General features: G+C 31.1%; 2 protein-coding genes across 4 annotated transcripts; one reads left to right on the top strand and one right to left on the bottom strand.

Moving 5' to 3' along the window:
- Positions 1-18: 18 nt before the first annotated feature.
- On the bottom strand, positions 19-6,348 carry ago (F-box and WD-40 domain protein 7). Of its 3 annotated transcripts, none has more exons than XM_011501302.1 (8): positions 6,231-6,348; positions 4,470-4,682; positions 4,142-4,371; positions 3,824-3,926; positions 2,290-2,823; positions 1,580-1,987; positions 925-1,240; positions 19-728 (listed from the first exon to the last, which is right to left on the bottom strand). In XM_011501302.1, the coding sequence occupies exons 2-8, from the start codon at positions 4,668-4,670 to the stop codon at positions 565-567; spliced, it is 1,956 nt and encodes a 651-aa protein (XP_011499604.1). In that variant the 5' UTR covers positions 4,671-4,682; positions 6,231-6,348; the 3' UTR covers positions 19-564. The 3 variants fall into 3 exon arrangements, with proteins under 3 accessions (XP_011499604.1, XP_011499605.1, XP_011499606.1); XM_011501303.1 differs by lacking the exon at positions 6,231-6,348 and adding an exon at positions 5,743-6,051; XM_011501304.1 differs by lacking the exon at positions 6,231-6,348 and adding an exon at positions 4,777-4,804.
- A 5,002-nt stretch (positions 6,349-11,350) lies between these two features.
- LOC105363564 (tRNA pseudouridine(38/39) synthase) lies at positions 11,351-15,823 on the top strand. The gene is made up of 6 exons (XM_011501296.1): positions 11,351-11,472; positions 11,579-11,706; positions 11,782-12,350; positions 12,476-12,767; positions 12,837-12,979; positions 15,476-15,823. Exons 1-6 carry the CDS (start codon positions 11,410-11,412, stop codon positions 15,535-15,537), a joined length of 1,257 nt encoding a protein of 418 aa, XP_011499598.1. The 5' UTR covers positions 11,351-11,409; the 3' UTR covers positions 15,538-15,823.
- Positions 15,824-21,361: the final 5,538 nt, after the last annotated feature.

Genomic DNA, 21,361 nt, shown 5'->3' with positions numbered 1-21,361 from the left:
AAGGGGGAAAAGGGGGGGGGGGGGGGGGGGTAATCGAGAGAATTAAAAAAATCACTTGGGTTACATGCATAAACTAATTTTGCAGTTTCATTTTTTCAAAATGACGAAAGCTACCGCAAACGCGTCTGTACCCGCTCATATTAACAATACACTTCGTACTTCTAAATAGTCCAGTGTCTCATTCGCCTTTCTTATATAATCATTCTTACCATGCTCTCCGGATAGCACTCACAAGCGCAGCCACAAGCAGTCTTATTCACAATCATACGCAACGCCATGCACGAAACATTGTACAGTAGATTGGTTATACTATCTAAGTTTAAAGTATTTACAGAAGTCACATGAGGAAAATTGTTCTGTCTTCACCTTTTCCTTACATCCTCCTCTCCCTCACACCTGCATCTTTCCATTTTTTGATTCGAGTGCGAGCGGCAACACAGGTTAACGCCCCTACGCCTTCGTTTTTACCGTTTTAATGATTTGTCCTTAATTAATTAATTAATAATCGTTAGCGTTAAATGTTTTGTTTTTTGTTTTTGTGATTTGCTTATGCTTATTATGATTTTATTTGACTTCAACGTCAAAGTCGAGTACGAGGAGTTTCGTCTCCTCGGTGCCATTGCGACTGCCTACCGCGCAGACGAGTTTCGTGTCGCTCGCGCGGATTCGCCAGACAACGCCGCCACTGCCACCGCTCTCCAACGCCACGAGGTTCCTTATAAATTCACCTGCCGACATCACAATGCATTTCGTTTATTCCATTGGTATACCAACAATTATTGCACGAGTCTTAAGTGACTATGAGGCGAATGAATGAAGGAAGGAAGGAAGGAAGGAAGGAAGGAAGGAAGGAAAAAAGGAGAAAGAAGATGAACCCGATGGTAATGTCGAACGAATGAGATTCAATGGGAAAATGGTACGCACCAGTCTTGACATCCCATAATTTCACGGTGCCATCGTCGGACGAAGTAATGACGAAGTGGCTGTTGAACTGCAGACAAGTAACGGCCGACTGGTGCTTATTTGGACCCGACAATGTTTGTAGACAATGTCCGCTTACGATGTCCCACACCTTGACCGTCGAGTCGGCGTTACCCGACACGAGAATATTGTTGCGCAGCTCCATGCCCGAGGTAAGGCTTTGATGGCCCATTAGGGTGTGTCGACAAGCACCGGTCTCGACGTCCCACACCCGGATGCTCGTGTCCAGCGAGCCACTCACCACGTGCACTCCGTCAAACTGCGAGAAAACGAAAAAAATGCCATACATAGGCTTAACGGGGCGGCAGGTCTATAACGCAGACGTCGGACTCCCTTTTCATCCCCAATTTTAAAGTCCAATGAAATCTTTATTACATAATTATACGACCCTTAATCAAATACGTTATATCAGCCGCATTAACGATCCATCAAGATTTTATCTGTGTACTAGACATTCGCAGTGCCCTTTGGGAAGAATAGAAAAATAGGTAAGCGTGGGCTTTGCAAGCTCGAGTGTCACCGTAAGACCGACTGGCGAGAAGAAGGGATTGAGCGCGGCTGTGCCGAGTAGTGGTGGGGCGTGGCGCGAATGACCGACCTGCAGCGAGTAGACCCTATTCGTGTGTCCCTGCAGCGTGTGGAGGCACTCCTCCCTCTCCGGATTCCACACCTTGACCATGTAGTCGTAGGCACCGCTGACGACCAGCTTGCCGTCGTATTGCACACACCTCACCGCGGCCAGATGGCCGACGAGCACGTGGAGGCACTCGCCCGTGTCTATTCGCCAAACCCTCAGAGTCGCGTCCCTGCTACCGCTGACGACCTTGTTACCATGCAGGTGCATGCAACGCACCGTCGACGTGTGGCCGAACAGCGTGTGTATGCACTCGCCCGTCTCCGCGTTCCACACCTTTAAGGTGCGATCTGTGCTGCCGCTTATCACCGTCGTGCCGGACATCTGGGACGACCAGACGCCGCCCGTGTGGCCGCACAGCGTTCGCAGGCACTGTAATCCAACGATTAAATTGCTTTTTACAATCTTTTTAATCGTGAGCTCCTAGCGCGTATCCTTGTTCATCTCGAAATTAATCGAGCGCTCGGCTTTAAATTTAACGTTTTTTTTTTTTGTTTGTTTGTTGCGATTGCACCTCTTTATCGCTTTAATGCATTTCTTTCTTTTTTCTTTTTTCTTTTTTCTTTTCTTCTCTCTCTCTCTCTCTCTCTCTTCATTTTACTCCAGACACCGGGAATAAACGAGCCCTGATTCCCGGAAATGGCGATCGACGGAACTGAACAAACGATACTGACCTTGCCAGTTACGGCGGACCAAACCTTCAGCGTGTTATCGTCGGAGCCACTGACGATTCTGTTCCCGGAGAATTGCAGACACGTGATCACATGATCGTCGTGGCCTTTGAGCACCTTTGGCGGCCGAATTGGCTTCGTCCTCCAGTTCATCTTGATGTTGTGCTGCCTCATATAGGCCTGCTTCCAGGGCGAGGCGCTGTTGTTGCCCGGCGAACAATTGGCCGTCGCGCACTTGGCGCTCTTGCGCCTCGGTACGTCCTTGAGATCGTCGATGCCCGCCGCCCGGCACTTCTCCTTCCATAAGAGATTGTCGTCCGCGAGGAAACGCCAGGAGCGGCAGGTCTGGGCGGCGCGTAGCAGGTCGCGAGGCTCCAAGAACGCGAGTACCGACAGCGCCAACTCTTTCGGTAAAAGGGAGATAAAGTCGCGCTGAAATTGGGGCTCGATCACTTGCATCATATGGCGGACTTGGGTCGGCTCGCAGCGCTCGATCAGTTCGTCGATCGCGAGCATACGCTCCGCGTTCGACCACCTCTGTGGATTACGTGAATCGTCGTTTTATTGGGCGATAAAAAATTATTGTTAAGTATTTGCTCATAAGCCGTAGCTCGTGATCGAATGGTTTTGGATGATTTTTTTTTATATAATTAGAATTTGATAGGTACTTGCTGCCGATTGTAGACAATTATCATCGCAAGACATTCTCTTTGCTAATAAAAGAGGTTATACTCATCCGAAAGCTATTAATTTAATTATCGAAGCATTTAAATTCCTTTATTGCATAAAATACCTAATGTTTAATTAATCGTAAAAATTCTTTTCCTGAATTCTTAATAAATTATTATAATATATAACATAACAATAAATTAATATTCATAAGTTTTAAATTGAAGCGATGTATTGTTAAAATTTCCAATTTTGTATCTTTTATTCTGCATTCAAACGAATTTATGACGATTCATTCTTACAAATTATAAAATTAACAAATACATTATTAACATTATATATATAATATAGTCCATATTTTTAAAATTATAAATTTTTCTAATTGTGTAAGCCACTGATTCCAGGCATAGAGAACTACAATTCATATTAGAGAAATAATACAAGAGCATTAAACAAAAATTTTCATCAGGGTTTTCTAAATTTACACCGATTTATATAAATATCAGCTGCAATTAATGCGAAAGAATAAAAGTATAATGATAATCTAATTATGACTTCAATTTTGAATTTACATTTTGAAATAATATATACTCTAAATGTTACAAAATTTGTTTTATAAATCTGTGTTACTATGAAATTCAATATCAATTAATATATGTAATCCATGTAATAAGCACATTTAGTATTGGAAAATATAAATAAAGTATCGAACGATTTGATTTAATTCAATGTGAATCATTTAAATTTAACATTGAATGTTACTGTAAGTTTGTTTTAGTTAGTCAATGCAATTAGTATCGAATCAACCTTGATTCTGTCTTTATAGTATAAAATCAATTAAATAAATTCAAAGTTAACGAATCCCAACCTGAAATTGTATAAGCCAATCACTCATTTCTGGAGGAGGATTATCCTTTGTCGGAATGACTGGTCGACCATGCTTCACTTTCTCGTCAAGTCTCTTGAGACTTCTGCAGTAAACATTAAAATATGAACAAAAAAAATATATTATAAATTTATAGTTCACTTTACTACTTTATTTTATGATCACCAATAGTTTTTTCTAATAAATTACTGACTGATATATTTGAACTATTTGTAGAGTTGTAATGTTAATGGTTATAGATTTATAAAAATCATATATTAATTATTCACAACAAATATCTAAACAAATACAATTACATACACATTAGGTTTTTCCTCAGGACTGGGCTTTTTACAAGGTAAACTGGATTCAGTCTCACTTTTACGTTTCCTTGGAGGTAATACGACATCCAAGGGTACGCACGTTTCCAAATTTGGACTTTGGATACGTTGTGGCAATTGTGGCTGCCTTTGTAGGGCCAGTGATTGACAATCCGTCTCGTCAATATCTTCTTCACACTCTGCATCGCAAAACAGACCCGAATCACTGATCTACAAAAGAGAGGTTATGTTATCACATGTCAAATATTTTTCACTAATCGCGAGACACTTTAAAAATCAATAATACTGAAATATAAGTTATGTTTCACCTCGCAATCTTCTTCGGTACTTTCTTCCTCCTCCTCGTCAGCCGTTTCTCCATAATCATCCAACTCTTCATTTTGTGGTAATGGAATCTGTTCTAATGTACTGGGACCTGGGACACCCTCGACTCCTTCTATTGGACTTGGACTTGTACCACCTGGTTTTACGCTGGCTATTCCCTTGGACGACGATGGAGGGACAGACATTACTGGCGTATACTATAAATAAAGTGATTTATAATCAGAGTTAATGATTATAGCATTTTAAAGAATTAATTTTTATTTACAATTATTTTTAAATATTTTTACACACCCTTATTTTATTTTAATGCTGTCTTAATCATATTTCATTGATAAATAGCATTATGATTCATTCAAATAATTTAGAATTTAAAATAGTTGAACACCAAATATAGTACTGACATATGATTTGTATTCAAGTCTTTGTTTGAATAATTTCTGACCTTTCAAATATATTATATGATAAATGAAAACAGTTTAATATTTATAAAGTCCAATACTTTTATCATATAGAAATATTTCAAAACTAATTTAGTTTTTATTTTTAAACTAACTTGCACATAAGCACTTGAAATGCTAAATCATCAAAAAAGTTCTGCAGTTGTTTCTTAGCAACAAACAAAATTATCACAACATTCTCAATAATTCGACATACACTCGAAAATATTTATTAATGAAAAATAAACATTGAAAATTAAATATTTAAAACATTCTGGAGCAAGAATATCGTGTTACACCATTACGAAAAACTCTCCAAAACTAATCAGCACATTGGAGCAAATTCAAAAATTCGAATATTACACTTTTATTTATTGAAACAAAACAAAAAACCCTATTGCTAATGCTCATAATTAAACCGAAAAAACAATGCAAATTTCATACCGGAGTTTTACATTGCAAAAGAGCAGCGATATTTTTAACTAAGAAAGCGTGCGATTAACGGGTAAAGATGAACCTAACCTTGATACTACACGCAGTTTTTGCCTGCATTATATTGTATATAATAAATTTGATGCTAAATTTGTTATCATTCTAATCTAAAGTACTAATGGAAAATGTACAACTCGCCGGTTCTTCGATATAATGCCTCGCCACACCCTAAAAGGACTTGGAAATTTTCTGCCTAAAAGGATACACAACGTATGAACAGCAGAAGAGGGGGAGATTGGGGGTTAGGAACAAAACGAGGGGTGGACATATCTGCTCTTTCTTACTCCGAATTCTCGAGAAAATCGCCGATTTAACAAGAAATCATTACTTGCTAATCTCGTTGTCCGGCCCGATGTTCCTCCAAATCTTCAGCATGTGATTAATAAATTAAAATAAATAACAGGAAATAAACTCAACACGATCTGGCTATCTGCTAGTCTTGTGAGTGCAGAGGGAGAGGAAGAGGCAACAACACCAAGAATCGTGGCGTGCGTGCCCTCCTTCTTTTTTTCTTTCTTTTTCCTCTCGCGAAGAAGAGAACTATAAAGAAGAGACACTTTTCCCAGGGACCGTGGGAGAGAGGAAGGCATACACACACACATTATATATATACACGCTCGCGCACACACATGCCGTCTGCACTCACGCGCTCCATATTATAACCTTTACAAAATGAAAATTAGCCCTTGCACTGCTGCGTGTATTATTTTCTACTGCTTTCCCATATCAGTCGAGGAAAATATTTACGCTATACAGTCATAGATAGGACTGCGATAGATAAGATAATCCGGACCAAAAATCAGATATGTATCTAACCTCGTGGTGGTAGGTGGGTTTTACGCTCGCGGTGTTTGCTCGCCTCCGTCCTCCTGCTTGCCGTCGTCGCCGCCGTCACCGTCGTCACCGCCGCTGCCGCAGCCACCGCCACCACCGCAATCGCTACCGCAACCGCCACCGCCGTCGCCGCCACCGCCGCCGCCGCCGCCGCCGCCGCCGCCGCTGCCGCCACCGCCACTGTCGCCGCCGTTGCCGCCGCCGCCGTTGTCGTCCTCGTCACCGTCGCTGTCGTTATTGTCGCTGTCGTCGTCGTTGTTGTTGTTATGGTTGTTGCTGTCGGTATTATCGTGTCGTCGTCGTCGTCGTCGTCGTCGTCGTCGTCGTCGTCGTCGTCGTCGTCGTCGTCGTCGTCGTCGTCGTCGTCGTCGTCGTCGTCGTCGTCGTCGTCGTCGTCGTCGTCGTCGTCGTCGTCGTCGTCGTCGTCGTCGTCGTCGTCGTCGTCGTCGTCGTCGTCGTCGTCGTCGTCGTCGTCGTCGTCGTCGTCGTCGTCGTCGTCGTCGTCGTCGTCGTCGTCGTCGTCGTCGTCGTCGTCGTCGTCGTCGTCGTCGTCGTCGTCGTCGTCGTCGTCGTCGTCGTCGTCGTCGTCGTCGTCGTCGTCGTCGTCGTCGTCGTCGTCGTCGTCGTCGTCGTCGTCGTCGTCGTCGTCGTCGTCGTCGTCGTCGTCGTCGTCGTCGTCGTCGTCGTCGTCGTCGTCGTCGTCGTCGTCGTCGTCGTCGTCGTCGTCGTCGTCGTCGTCGTCGTCGTCGTCGTCGTCGTCGTCGTCGTCGTCGTCGTCGTCGTCGTCGTCGTCGTCGTCGTCGTCGTCGTCGTCGTCGTCGTCGTCGTCGTCGTCGTCGTCGTCGTCGTCGCCCTCACAGTCGTACTCGTACCCCCCCAGTTTGGAACTTTGTCTACGACTGTATGACCAGTGTTGGTATTGGTAGCTGTCGCTCAGAGGGGAAATCGACAAGGCAACGTGCAGTCAAAGATTTTTTATGAGTGTGTTGCGCCGCGCAAATATGACACGGAACATCGCCTAATGCGCGTGGAAATATACGTCACGGGCCTATAGCTATATCTCTTTCTAGCCATTTAAAAAGCGTATGTCGCATAAGTTGTGACGTACGTCCTCGCCTTGTGATCTCACTTGGCTGCTGTCCGAGGCGCGAGGTTAGGTTAGCTCTGACGATCCTCGCCGCGGGCGTTTACTCCCTCGTGCGCGTATGAGGTGTCGGCGTGAAGAGAGCGAGATGATATTTTTAATGCAATAACGAACAGCCGCTATTGAAAATTTATTCTTTATCATACGTAGCAGAATTTAATTAAACAATCGCCAATTGCTGGGCTAATCGCCAAGAGCTGAAAGTGAAAAGCGCGTCAGGGATTGCTTATTTATCATGTAACGCAGAAGGAACGGCGGCAGAACGACGAGTGAGCTCGTGTTTTTGCGGGGAACCATGTGGTTTACAGGGAGTGGTCAGATTTGTAATTAATACGTTTGATTTATGATTTACGGGGCAAAAAGTATATTTTTTATGGAAATACATTCACGGATTCGAAAGACCTGTATACTTGCATAGAATAAATTTGCATAAACATTTGCGCAACTAAAGATACCAAAAGAGAACAATCCAAAAAATAAATGAATCATGCGTATAAATTCGTCCATCAGTGCTTATATATGTGCGTTAAACCAAGACTTTAATGACATTTAAGGTAATATTGCCATTAATGTCGTTAACTTGTGTTTTTCCTCACATATTATTAATTCAATCGGTCTGTTCTTACTTTCTCTTTTTTTTTTTTTTTTTTCTTTTTTTTTTTTTTTTTTTTTTAATTCTCTGCGTATTCGTTGTAAAACGAGAAATTTTTGCTTAATACTGAATACAACAAATTTTTCCTCTCAGCAGATAATGAATATCAAACAAATCAAAGATAAATATCCTTCTCGACTCATTATATTAAATTTTATTAATACTTTATATAATTATAGTAATTTAATGATAAATTTTATATTGTTTTCAATACTTAATAACAATGAAATATTGATATGATTAATGATAGAGTTTGCGTGTAGTAGCACAGTTTCGAAAATTTGTTCGAAAGTCTGATCGATTGGTAATGGAAATAGCATAAACTGACATTTTATTGGATTGACTGGATTTTAATTTTATACCTAAATTAGAAGTTAAGTGACGTGCAAACTTAGATTCTTTATTTGTTCATTCGATCTTACGACCTTGAGAGCAATGCAATTTCACATTAATTAATGTTGAGAACTCCGATGTATTTTATCCTAATGACAATGTTATCAATCGCAACATGTATGTAATCGTTAATTACACTATAGAGATATACTATGAACGATGTTTAATTGTTAAATTCTATTTGTAATAATTTTACATGCATTACTGTAAGTTTGATGACATGCGGTGATGTCGGATACAAGTCAGTTTTCAGCTTCTGATGCTTTCGGGCTGAGATTTCACTCCATACATTTATATTTGAATAGATAATTTATCATGTATATGATATTAGAAATTGCACTAGAAATGAACTAATACTTACCGATATTGTGCTCCACAATTTATTTATCTAAAAATTACTACAATTTTTAAAATAATATAGATGTTTGTTAAATTTTGAGATTTATGATTGATAAAAGAAGAGGTTTAACAAAAATTTTTAAACCCACGAAATTTCCTTATTAATGAATTTAACAATAATTCATAATGTAATTATTAACAACTAAGAAATTTTCATTATGTAGTCAAATGAATTTAGAATACTTAAAATTAACATCTATTGAAATTTACATACAATTATTAACTTAATGTTAAGCAATTATTTTACTTTATTATAGAATATCCAAATTTATGATATTATAGTAATTCGATTTCGAAGTTGTATTATTGATGAATTTAAGACACCAAAATTATCTAAAGTACACTTTATAGAATCTAAACTATGCTTTACAGATGTACATAGATTTTGAAAAATTCAATGCTCTGCTTCTACAAAATGGCCTAATACTTCATAGTACATAAGTTTACAAATAACATTTACATTTTACAAGATTTGCAATTATCAATATGTAATTAAAGATAAATCATAGATAAGCAAATATATGATTTTGAAGATACTACAAAGATTTAATTTTAGTATTAATAATCGTCATAAAATTTTTTAAATATAAAAATCTGTATAAAATTTACAATTTTTAAAGATATTTATGGCATTTTTACTGGTATTGATAATAAATATTATAGACAATAAATATAAATGAATTATAGAATTTTACAAAGCTAGACAAATTTGTAATTATTAATCTCGATTATTTTTGAATTATATTAATTAAATATAAATTAAAATCATAAAACATAAATCTTATTAATAATATATAACTTTATAACAATATATTATGTTTTATTTGATTTATATTACGCTTACACGCATATTATTCAATTAATAAACAATATTATATTTTAAAACAACATCATTTTTAATATATTTAATCACCTACTATATGTAACATAATAATAATACTATTTATATCATCAATTTCCGACATGCATAATTAGAATTTTAATTTTACAGGTAGATAAATGTATATATATATATATATATATATATATATATATATACATATGCCGGAGTCATTGAAATTTTCTTTTTCGCGTGAATCGCAGGATGAATATACAATAAATAATTTAAGACAATGATAAGACATACAAGTTATATTATTGGTAAACAATAAACACTTTTCATTTCTTTATCGCAAAGATTTTTGATAATACAATTAGTATGCGATTTTGAATATCGTTAACATACTTAATAATTCAAAAACAAAAGCATTTAAATATTAATACATAGTTCTATTATTTGTATAAATTATCAATTGTTATGAAATAAAATCATACAATTTTTTGTATTTTTATTCAAGGGTTGAGGGCATAATTGAATGATGATTAAAAAAAAAAAATCAATATTATTTTACGGTTATTGATTAATGGTTAATATTACATCTCATTGTTTTATTGATTTATCATTGAAATTAAAAATGTATTATCTTCCAATTGAAATAATCTTTTAATTTTTTGAATTGCTTCAATATTTAGTTTAATTTTATTAGATTTTGTAACTATCTATGTGTAAAATTCTGTCGAAATTTAATAAAAGTCCAATTACTTTTATTTTCTAAACTATAAATAAGTAAATAAACAAATAAATAAATAAATATATTAAGTAATTATATTAAACAAATAAACTATTAATATTACAACATATTAATACGTATATTTTTAATACAATTCGTGTGAACATTTTGTCAAAAATTGTTTGAAAATGTCATAGGATGTATTAATAAATTTGAATAGTTCCCATTGTAAATATCTTTTTTTCTTCTTCTTATGATTTAGTTTAATCAAATGAAGTGAAATCTTTGTTTTTACATTCGAATCAATTTTATGTCATAAATTGGTATTGTTATACTTTTGTCCAATGATTGTAGATAATTCTTAACAAATAAACATTTATTGCAATATAATATGAATAATGGCGATGGGCGTGGATTATTGTATAAAGCGACTCTTTCAAAGATATTATTTGGATAAAAAAGTATGAAAAATATCGAAGGAATATTTTTCTAACGACGACGATTGTAAATTTTCTCATTAAATAGATAAGGAATTCCTAATAACTAAATTAAATTATCGTTTTAAATCGAAACGAAATATTTTTTATTTAATCATCATTATAAAGTAAAAGTATCGCTAATGAATTCTTATTACAAATTAATAACATTATGAGTCTAAGTCAATCATGAAATAAATTATAAAATTAATTATAATATAATATGACAAATACTTAATATTTACATATAATTTATATTGTTTCGTTAAATAAACTATTTTACAAAAAAAAAAATAAAAAATACAATAGGTTAAAAAATAATATAGCGTAATAGCATATAGAAAGAAAATCTTGAATATTAAAATACATAAACTATGATTTTTTTTTCCTTCACACATAGAATATGCAGTACCGTCATCTCTGATGTTGCAAATGAAATTGATTAACTGTCGGTAAATATTTTCGGTATGCTATGCGACATAATGCGAATGACTGTTCACATAACCTTTAATGATTATGGTGTATGGTTTGCTTTTAAATTGTAATCATGGCTAAGATTATTAATAAAAATTTATTATCTAGGAATGTATTGGAGAAGCTTGATAAATCTGTAAAATTAAGCATATTTATATTTTGTATAATTACGCGTGCATATTAATGTGTACATGAAAGCGCAGATACGTATATATTTATATTATGTTTATTTTATGTTTTAGCAATTGATAGACAGAGTTTTACAATTGGAAGCTCATAATTTTCAACTTAAACAAATTATTAAGAAGACAGATAACGCTTCAAATAACATTAAGACAGATGCTGTGAAGAGGAATTTTGATTTTACAAAGTCAGTATACATTCGAATTTATTTATAATGTTGGAATGTAGAGGTCGATATTTTAACTTTAAAATGTTTTTGTAGATGTCAAAAAAGGCATGTTTTTATGAAATTATCCTACTTAGGATGGGATTATCAAGGGTTTGTTGTACAGGAGGATTTTGTAAATACTATTGAGCATTATTTATTTGCTGCTTTAATAAAAAGTTGCTTGATAGAAAGCAGAGAGACATCTAATTATCATCGTTGCGGCAGAACGGATAAGGGTGTGAGTGCATTTTCACAAGTCATCTCTATTGACATTCGAAGTCGCCTTGATTTAGTAAAGCAGGGATCGCTAATCGATGAAATACCATATTGTAAAATTTTAAACAGACTTCTTCCAAAAAATATTCGATGTATTTGTTGGGCTCCTGTAGGAGATATGATTTCAGCTAGATTTAATTGTAATTGGAGAGGTTATAAATACTTTTTTCCACGAGGAAATTTAAATATTGACCTTATGAACGAAGCCATTCAATATGCCATTGGTAAACATGATTTTCGAAATCTTTGTAAGATGGATGTGGGAAATGGTGTTGTCAATTTCTCACGAGATATAATCGAAGCTCAAGTAGTTTGTTTAACCAAAGAATGTGATTTAAGAAATTCAGGTGAATATTAATTCTTTTATGCATCCCTTTAAAGTGAGGGGTGATTTTTACAATTAAAAAAATAGAAAATTAATACAAATAAACAAATATAATTCTAATTTGATTTCTTTCATTTAATCATTAAGCATATGACATGTGTGAATTTTCAATAAAAAGCAATGCTTTTCTATGGCATCAAATTCGCTGTATAATGGGTATTTTATTTCTTGTTGGATATGGACAAGAAAAGCCCGAAATCATTAAAGATTTATTAGATATTGAAAAATGTCCGGAGAAGCCTCAATATAACATAGCTCATTATATTCCTTTAAACTTATTTTATTCTTATTATAATGATGTAAATTGGAATATAGATAAAGAAGAAATTCAAAAGGTTATTAAAGATTTGCAGGAAGAATGGACTTGTGCTGCAATCAAGTAAAATAATTAATTGTACGTGAAGTGAAAAATATTTTTAATAAAATTAAACTTAATTCATTGTTGTAGATGTACAATGACAAGAAGTATGTTAACAAATTTAGAGACTTTATTAGATGATAAAAGTGTTAGTTTAAATTTTCAAACTGATTGCCTGATGCAAGGAGTTAAACGGAAAATTTACCAACCATTGATGCAGCGTCAAAGATGTGGTAAGTTATTTCATGCGATTGTACTTTTTATCAGTCTATATTTACTCGTAATTAAGTATATAGTTTCAATGTTATTAGAAAACTATATGAAATAGATCCATGAAAAAGATAATACATTAATCTTATTACAGTACACTATTAATATATTTTACTATTTAATTTGCATTTAATTAAAATTATTTTATATAAAATTTTTATATCCTTGTAAATAATATCCTTTTTTCTATTATCTATCTATATTCGAATACATTTTTTTTCTTTTTTTTTTTACAATACCTTTATATAAAACAAAAAAATTCCTGCAACTAATACAAATTTTTTGTGTAAATTTATGTTATACTTATTTTAACAACAGTTTTTCAAATATTAGTCTTGCTAATCAAGAATTTTTAAATTTGCCTATAAGTAGGTGGAAACACTTGTACGTATTATAATTATATATTAGCATAGTGAAATTTGATAGTTTTGCTTATAATTTTAGATGTGTAACGATAGTGTTACGAATTCATTAGAAATATATGATTGATTGTGATTACCTTATATTCCATATCTTTTAAAAGCAAAATTTAAACTAATTATACAAATTAGTGAAAATAATAATTTTTTTTATATTCATGACAGAATTGTAATAAATGTAAGCATAATGTAACACATTACTAATTGTAAACAAAATGTAGTGCAATAAATTACGAGCCTGACATTAATATAAAAAAAATTTCAATTTAATAGTACCCGAATAATTAGTCATTTTTAAAATCAAAAATATTACAAAAAATTTTAATTATTTTTGTAATTATTCGTAAGCTACGTAAAAGTCATTGCCATAGAAATAACAATTGTAAAAAAATAGATGTTTTATTAAAAGTATTATCACATAAAATTATTGTTTATAACTTACGAAAAGAAAGACAAAAGATTTAATAATTTTATAATGAATGCAAATTGCAATTGTTGTTTATTCAAATTATTTTTTTCATTTGTATTAAATTAAATTTCATAAGATTATTACGATTTATTATGACGTTTTATCAAATTTAATTCTACTACATGTTTTTGTAATATGCTTACAAATAGCTTTAATCTTTAAATTTAGAATGTAATTAGAAAATTAATTTTCTGTTATTCTTTAATTTAAAATTATAAAAAAAAAATCGATGACAAAATCAAGATCGTTCATTTATATTTCTCCTATAAATAGGTCTTTCGACATACTACATACACAAAGTAAAAAACGTTACGTAATTCATAATAAGTTAAATATTTAAAATTAAACAAATAAAATAAAGAACGATGAATATTTTTTATTTATTATAAGTATTATTATATATATTTCATTAAAATTGAATTTTTTTACTCTTTATTAATTAATTTTATTTATAGTTTAGATGTTTTTCCTTATAAAAAGGTGAATATAAGCAGATATTTGTGTCGAAATTGATCGGATATGCAATTTTAAATAAGGAATAGGAAATGTTATAATTAATAAAAGGTTTTTGTACAATAAATACGATTATTTTTATAGTATTTTTGAAAATATTATACAAATGCATTTGAGTTTCTAATTATAAATAATGAATATAAAGATAATATTTTTATATTTATTTTAGTTACACGTTTAGAAATAATATCTAAAGTAATTATATTCTAATAATATTGAGATAATTTTTTTTAAAATATCTATAGGACCAATTGTCTAATAGAGAAAGAAATCATAAATGTAGACAAAATTATTTACGGTATTTTTTCTCCCGTTTTTTTTTCTTTACACTTAGAGAGAGATATGATATAGAGATAAATAAGATAAATAATTTGATTTCCTCATTACGTTATTAAGAAAGTTGAGCAATTTTTCTAATTGAATGTAAAAATTCTTTAAAACTTGATTGAAAATTTGATTATTTTAAGTATTTGCGAAACATTTGAAGGCGTAAAGTTGTTTATAAAATATATAATTTATACATGCATATGTTCCATCGTTAATTATCATAAAATGAAATTTAAAAATTTTAAATTTTAACAAAGCAATTTGTATCTTGATTGCTAATGATAAGCGTTAAATTAAGAAGACAATTATTTTTTGCTATTTACTTAAAGCTCCAAAGCGAATAAAAATTGCAAATAACCGTTTAAAGAAAAAAATATAAAATTAAAGGACAATGATGTATTGGCCATTTGTCGATTGTAATAAATTACTATGCAATATGTGAGATGGAAAAAAAAAGAAAAAAGATCGTTACACCGCTACGATGAACAATCCCTGGATAATATTACTATTACCTTCTATATAAGTTTGTTGTGCATCTGAAGTAAATAATATTGTCAGTCCCATTCGAATGTTTATTTATAGTTGTAAATCATTTCACTTATTTTCAGTTCAAAAGTCTCAATAATCGATAATTATGCCAATTAAAATGTGTATAAAAAGAGCACAAAGTAAAAAAAAGTACGAAGCTTGTATAACAGCACGAGTCACACCAATATTTAATTTATTTTCAGAAAGTCTTGAAAAGCGCATTGAGCACTACGCAAAAAAACGAAGGCTGGCAAAAACGAGTTAGTGATTGGCGAATCATCCAGGAATCGGATGCACATGCCGAACGGCGGATAAGCTCGGCCAAACAAAGCAGCCGACGAGGGCTCGCCTTCAGGATCGAGCGTCAAAGGTCAATCCGGCTAAGACGCAGACATCGACCACGTAGACGAGGCATGACAATCGTCAACAGGCCAGCCGCTCGACGCGTGCTTCCGATCGACTCCTTTCCCGTCTTTCCGTTCTCAAATCCATTCTTTACGGGCCGAAAAAACAAAAACAAAAACAAAAACAAAAACAAAAACAAAAACAAACATCGCACAGGGACAGAGCTGCTTTCGAAAAGTGATAGTCAAGATTTATTACTTGGCTGCTTCTCTGTGGGCGTCTGACTTCGTCGGAGCTCCATGAACAGCCGTTGCGGCGATGCAATAAGTTTGATCGGATTCTCGCCATCCAAATGTACTTTGATTAATATTCATTAATCTGGTTTATCTATGCCAATTTGACAGGATCGAAGCTGCGTATTTATATTCGATATTTTTACAATAATCACCAACGAGCGCTTAAAAATTATTTGTAACAAAACAAATTTTGTAAGTGTACGTCTATACAATAATACATGGATTATCACGATTCTTCTCAATAACATTTTCTCAATTAATTTTCACTATACCGTGACGCTACATACATTTTGGACATATATATATATATATATATATATACGCATATGGAATAGGCACGCGCATTTGTGATTTTCAATAATTGAAATTTGAAATAAGATTTTGAAATCAAACAAACTGACTGTGCTTTATGCCTAACGATCAATTATAATAATAAAATTTATAAGACAATTATATAATTATGATAATATATAATTATACAATTATACTATTACAATAGAGTTATTAAAGAAATTTATTTATTCTTCATCATATTGTTTGATTTTGTGATTCCTCCAAGTGGCTATCCAATAATTATTATTTCTTTGAAGCGTCAACGTTTTGTACTTATAATAATTAACACAATTCCATATTTGTATATAAATACCAAGTAATACTGTGTAGGAATAATAAATTACCATTTTCTCTAGTCTAACTTTGATGAAGGACAAATTTAGTTGCCCATTATCTCATTTGCTCTATTTTTCTTCATCGATATCGTCCTCGCCTCAACAACTACATCATCGAATGTCTAACGATTCATTAAAACTCATGGATTTCGATGATTAAATGATTAATTCCAACTTTTGAATATTCGAATAGACCCTTCGAAAAGTCCCGCGTTATATAAATAATGATTATGCGATTTCAATATTTTCGTGGTAGTTTGGTAGTGCTGTTACGACATTTTTAGAGATACTGAAAAATGATTATTGCATTGATTTATAATGAGAAATACGAATTATTGATTATTATAATGTAAATGTAATGTATCTAATTTTTTTAATTAGCCTGATTAAGCTATATCATTTTTAATGATACCTAACAAATATGAACCAACATATATTATCTCACGTTGATAGCTTTTTTTTTTTTAAGATAATACTTAATCTTTTGATATTACTTCTTACAGAACTTTAGTTATAATATTCAGATTCTAAATGATGAAAAGTAAATTTTGTAAGTTTTGGATTAGTGGCGCTTTAAATAACTTAATAAAAGCCTAGACGAGCCTTTACTTTATATAATTGATTCTGTTATTTTATTAGACTCATATTTTTGTGTGATTCGGTATTTTATGTAAATACCGGTAAATAATACCTCTATTCGTGTGCTGAAATCTGAAAGTTAAAAAAACAAATTATCTATCACCTTGATAATTTTCATACCATGATGAAATCCAAATTTTCTTCACTCACATTTAAGAGCACCATAATTTTGTGATTGTTTTAATGATAAAAAATTACCGTCGTTTAATAGCGTGATTATTGAAATTTTAAATCTTTGATCATCAACGCAAATTGAAACCAATATAGACCGAATTGTTGGATGTATATTTTTCCAAATAAGAGCCTGATAATACGTTTTGAGAAGTTGGAATAGTATTTTTCAAGTATACTTAATGTCCACTGATAAAACATCACGTTAATTTTCTTAGAATATTTATTATTATAATTAAATCAATTGCTGAATTAAAAAAAAAAACAAACAAAAAAAATATTTATATTATCATTTGAAAAACGTACTTATCGTGATGCTCCATATCATTTAATTTTAATGAATTTCCATTAGTTTAAACTTTAATATTAATTCAACATTAAAATTAGATTTTTATTCATTTTGAATAAATAAAATTGTAATTCTACAGCTGTAATCAATTTTGCAGGATTGCTTAATAGATTTATTATATATGATAAAATACCTTCTTATAGTAAATATTACACAAACCATATATTTTATTAATCATTGTTTAATGAATTTAAAAATATTCGTCATATACACGCGCACATACACGCACACACACATACACTATATATATATATATATATATATATATATATAACTTAATGGAATTTTTCTTTGTCTATTTTATTATGTCTTATAGTAATTTTCTTACATTTTTACAATTTTTTATTATTCGTCTGCAATTAAAATATTGATTAAATAATTTTTGTCACGATTATTTATTTTAGATTTAAAAAAAATTTCCACTAAACTTACCGTATTATATAATACTTTATTTATGAATAAACCATATTTGTAGAAATGAAAATTATATTTAACAATAATAGCTGTATAAATTAAATTAATCGTCAGTTATTCTATATTAGCACATTTAAATTTAGTAAATTGGTTTTTAATAGTTTTTAATAGTAGTGGTTTTTAAATAGTTGACCGTTAAACAGTCAATGATAAAAGGTGTCCTCCCCATTTTATAACATTTAACGGTTGCTTATAATAAAATATTTTTATAGTATATTACAAATTTTTAGAAATCTTTTACAATTCTTAGTTGAAAGATGAGCAGTTAAAATAAAGTTAACAATAATCATATTTATTTATTTTAATATGTAATTACAAAATTTTTATCTGCCTTGTCTGCATTTTTTGTATTTCTTCTTTCTTCTTGTCTTATTGTATTTAAAATGTTGGAAAGCATAATACTAAAAAGGATTTTCTCATTTAACGAGTGATTATTTTTTTATGCTTTGCAGTATTGTAAATTATTATAAAATACTTTTGCACATAATGCTTGTTTTGTTTGTTTGTTTTGTGCTTTGTTTACTGACTGCTATAGTGTGAATTAATTTTCTGTTGAATAAATAGCAACGATATTCATTTATTATTAGTCATTCGTTTATGTCTAAAGTGAAAATTATAACAGAAATAGAAAAATAATAAATATAATATTCATGATTATATGATATTTTTTTATTTTTATGTTATGTTGATTTATGTTATATTATCGTTAATGCACATTTCTGGACAAAGGATTGGCATCTTCAATAATCAAATAAGACTTAGTTATGAGTTGTGAACTTAAATCTAAACATGGTTGAAAGTAATTTTTAGTGGTCAGAGTAGTTTTTGTCGATTAGTAGAGAATGTTGTAAATGTTTGAATTATCCTTAATGTATTGCAATCGATTATTGTATTTTTTTTTTATAATTGCAAACATTATTCTTTATATATTTGTAGGATAGATGAGAAACACACTAAATGTATAATCCAATGGATAACATTGGTAATTAAGTAACAGTGTTGTAATTAGTTTACTGCAATTTTTACTCGACTTCATTTGTTATTATAATCATTTGATAAAGCTTTATTAGCTTAGCCAATATCAGATATTTCTCTGTCCAACAAAGAAATATCACGGGACCCTCGACAGCCGTGCGATGTTAGTTGTGTGATAGTTATTAATAAGCAAGCTTATAATTATAGAGGCGAAGATAATGTGGAAACGCGTAGTTCGCTTTCGCCGTAATCAGCGCTTCTTACATTCGTTTGATAAGGCATGGAAAATGTAAATGCGCCTGTGTGTCAGTGAACCAAAGTTCATGAACAATGAAAAATTCTGGCATTATTAATGTTGCCTTACCTATATGTTGCGTTGCACTTATGTTGGGTGTTTAGCGAGTGCGATTATTTACATTCAGTGTTTTTATATAAAAACGAGCTTGACATTTCGGAAGGCCGAAACCTTAAGATTGTTTGCAATTAGACGTTGATTAGAGTTAAGTTATTATTGTTTATACATCAGTTTATATTTACAGGATGTAATGAGATTTTATTAAAATATTTTAAATTTGCTTTATTAAATAGAAATATTGTATTTAAAAAGTAAGATTGAATAAATTATTCTCTACGAATGAAATTATGAGCAGAACAAAAATAACTGAACAAAACAGAAATAATAAAATTAATGAGATGAAAAATTTTAAATGTCGAAGAACTGATCCGATGAATCGATAATATTAAAAAAAAAATTATAAGAAGCAAGTATCATATATTGTTATTGAAATTATGATGAAATTGGTGACGATTCTAATTCGAAATACTAACATTTTTTCTTCTTGAAATCGTATTTAGCTCATTCTGTACGGACACACAGCATAATCATTATTTGAAAATATAATTGACATATTAAAGGAAGTATTATCGAAATTATTAAACACACTAACTATTGTCTGAAATGGTCACTAAATATGGCTTGATAAATAAATAAATACCTATAGATCAGCAATGCGCTGCAAATGTTTTGCTTTTTATGTACAATGACACAATATATATTTACCACACATTTACGGCATTTTAAGAGTCAACTCATCTTCGCGAATTATATTGGAAAAGATAAAAGTATAAGGTACTGAGTATATTATAGTGTTAATATATATTATATAAAATATTCATAGTATGATATTATTTTATTAGGTTTATACTGTAAAAATTGTATTTAATTTCTTTTGTTTAGTTATTTCATGAGATCTCGTTGCTATAGGAGACATTGTTATACGTTTATTCATAATGTAAATAATTATTGTATAATTTTATTTGAGCGTCGTTTATAATTATAAATTGTCGTAATCGTTATTTTAATGTCCCATTGATATTAAAGATTTATTTAAAATTGTCGAAATTGATTTATTTTTACACTTAATAAAAAATTGTTAAATAAAATAGAAAATTAGAAAAACGATCTCCGTATAATTTAAACACTATCAGAATATTAAATAGTATTATTGAATTAAATTTTTTAATTTTAATTTCATTTTCATTTTTTTTCAAATAATTCTTTATGAAAATTTTGTATATAATAATTATAAAATTATTCTTTGTCAATTATCGATAAAAACTCTTTAGGAAATTTTAAACTTACTAATAATTTTAATTAATAATCTTTTGTATATATTTCACGTACTTTTGAAATTGCATAAAAAATTATCTACATAGTTACTTATGCACATGTTTATAATGAAAATAATTATATATACGAAAATACACGGCAAAAACAATAAATTTAGCTTTAATAAATTATACATAATATAATAACAGATGAATTCTTATTTATTTATTTTTAATTTTTAATCTAACCCTTCATCGCTTTTTCTCGCTGAGAATCTTTATTTTACGATATTTTTTATATTTATTGTTATAATATATACTAATAAATATTTTTGAAAAAAACGAACCTAAAAATACGGATAATCTATCACATAATTTATTTTGCATCAATTATAGATTTTATATTGTTCCATAAAGAAATATTGGTTTTATAATTTAAAAAAAAAAAAAAAAAAAAACAGTTAATAAAATATTAAAAAAAAAATGTACTCCTTATGAAAATTAAAAATTAAAAGAATACCTTTTACAATTGATTACTTATTAAAAGAAAAATATATTTTATGT

Source organism: Ceratosolen solmsi, unplaced genomic scaffold, assembly GCF_000503995.2.
Source record: "Ceratosolen solmsi marchali unplaced genomic scaffold, CerSol_1.0 scaffold3, whole genome shotgun sequence".
Taxonomy (NCBI): Eukaryota; Metazoa; Arthropoda; class Insecta; order Hymenoptera; family Agaonidae; genus Ceratosolen; species Ceratosolen solmsi.
The sequence above is the reverse complement of the archived record's forward strand: the minus strand, read 5'-3'. Positions and strand labels throughout refer to the sequence as shown.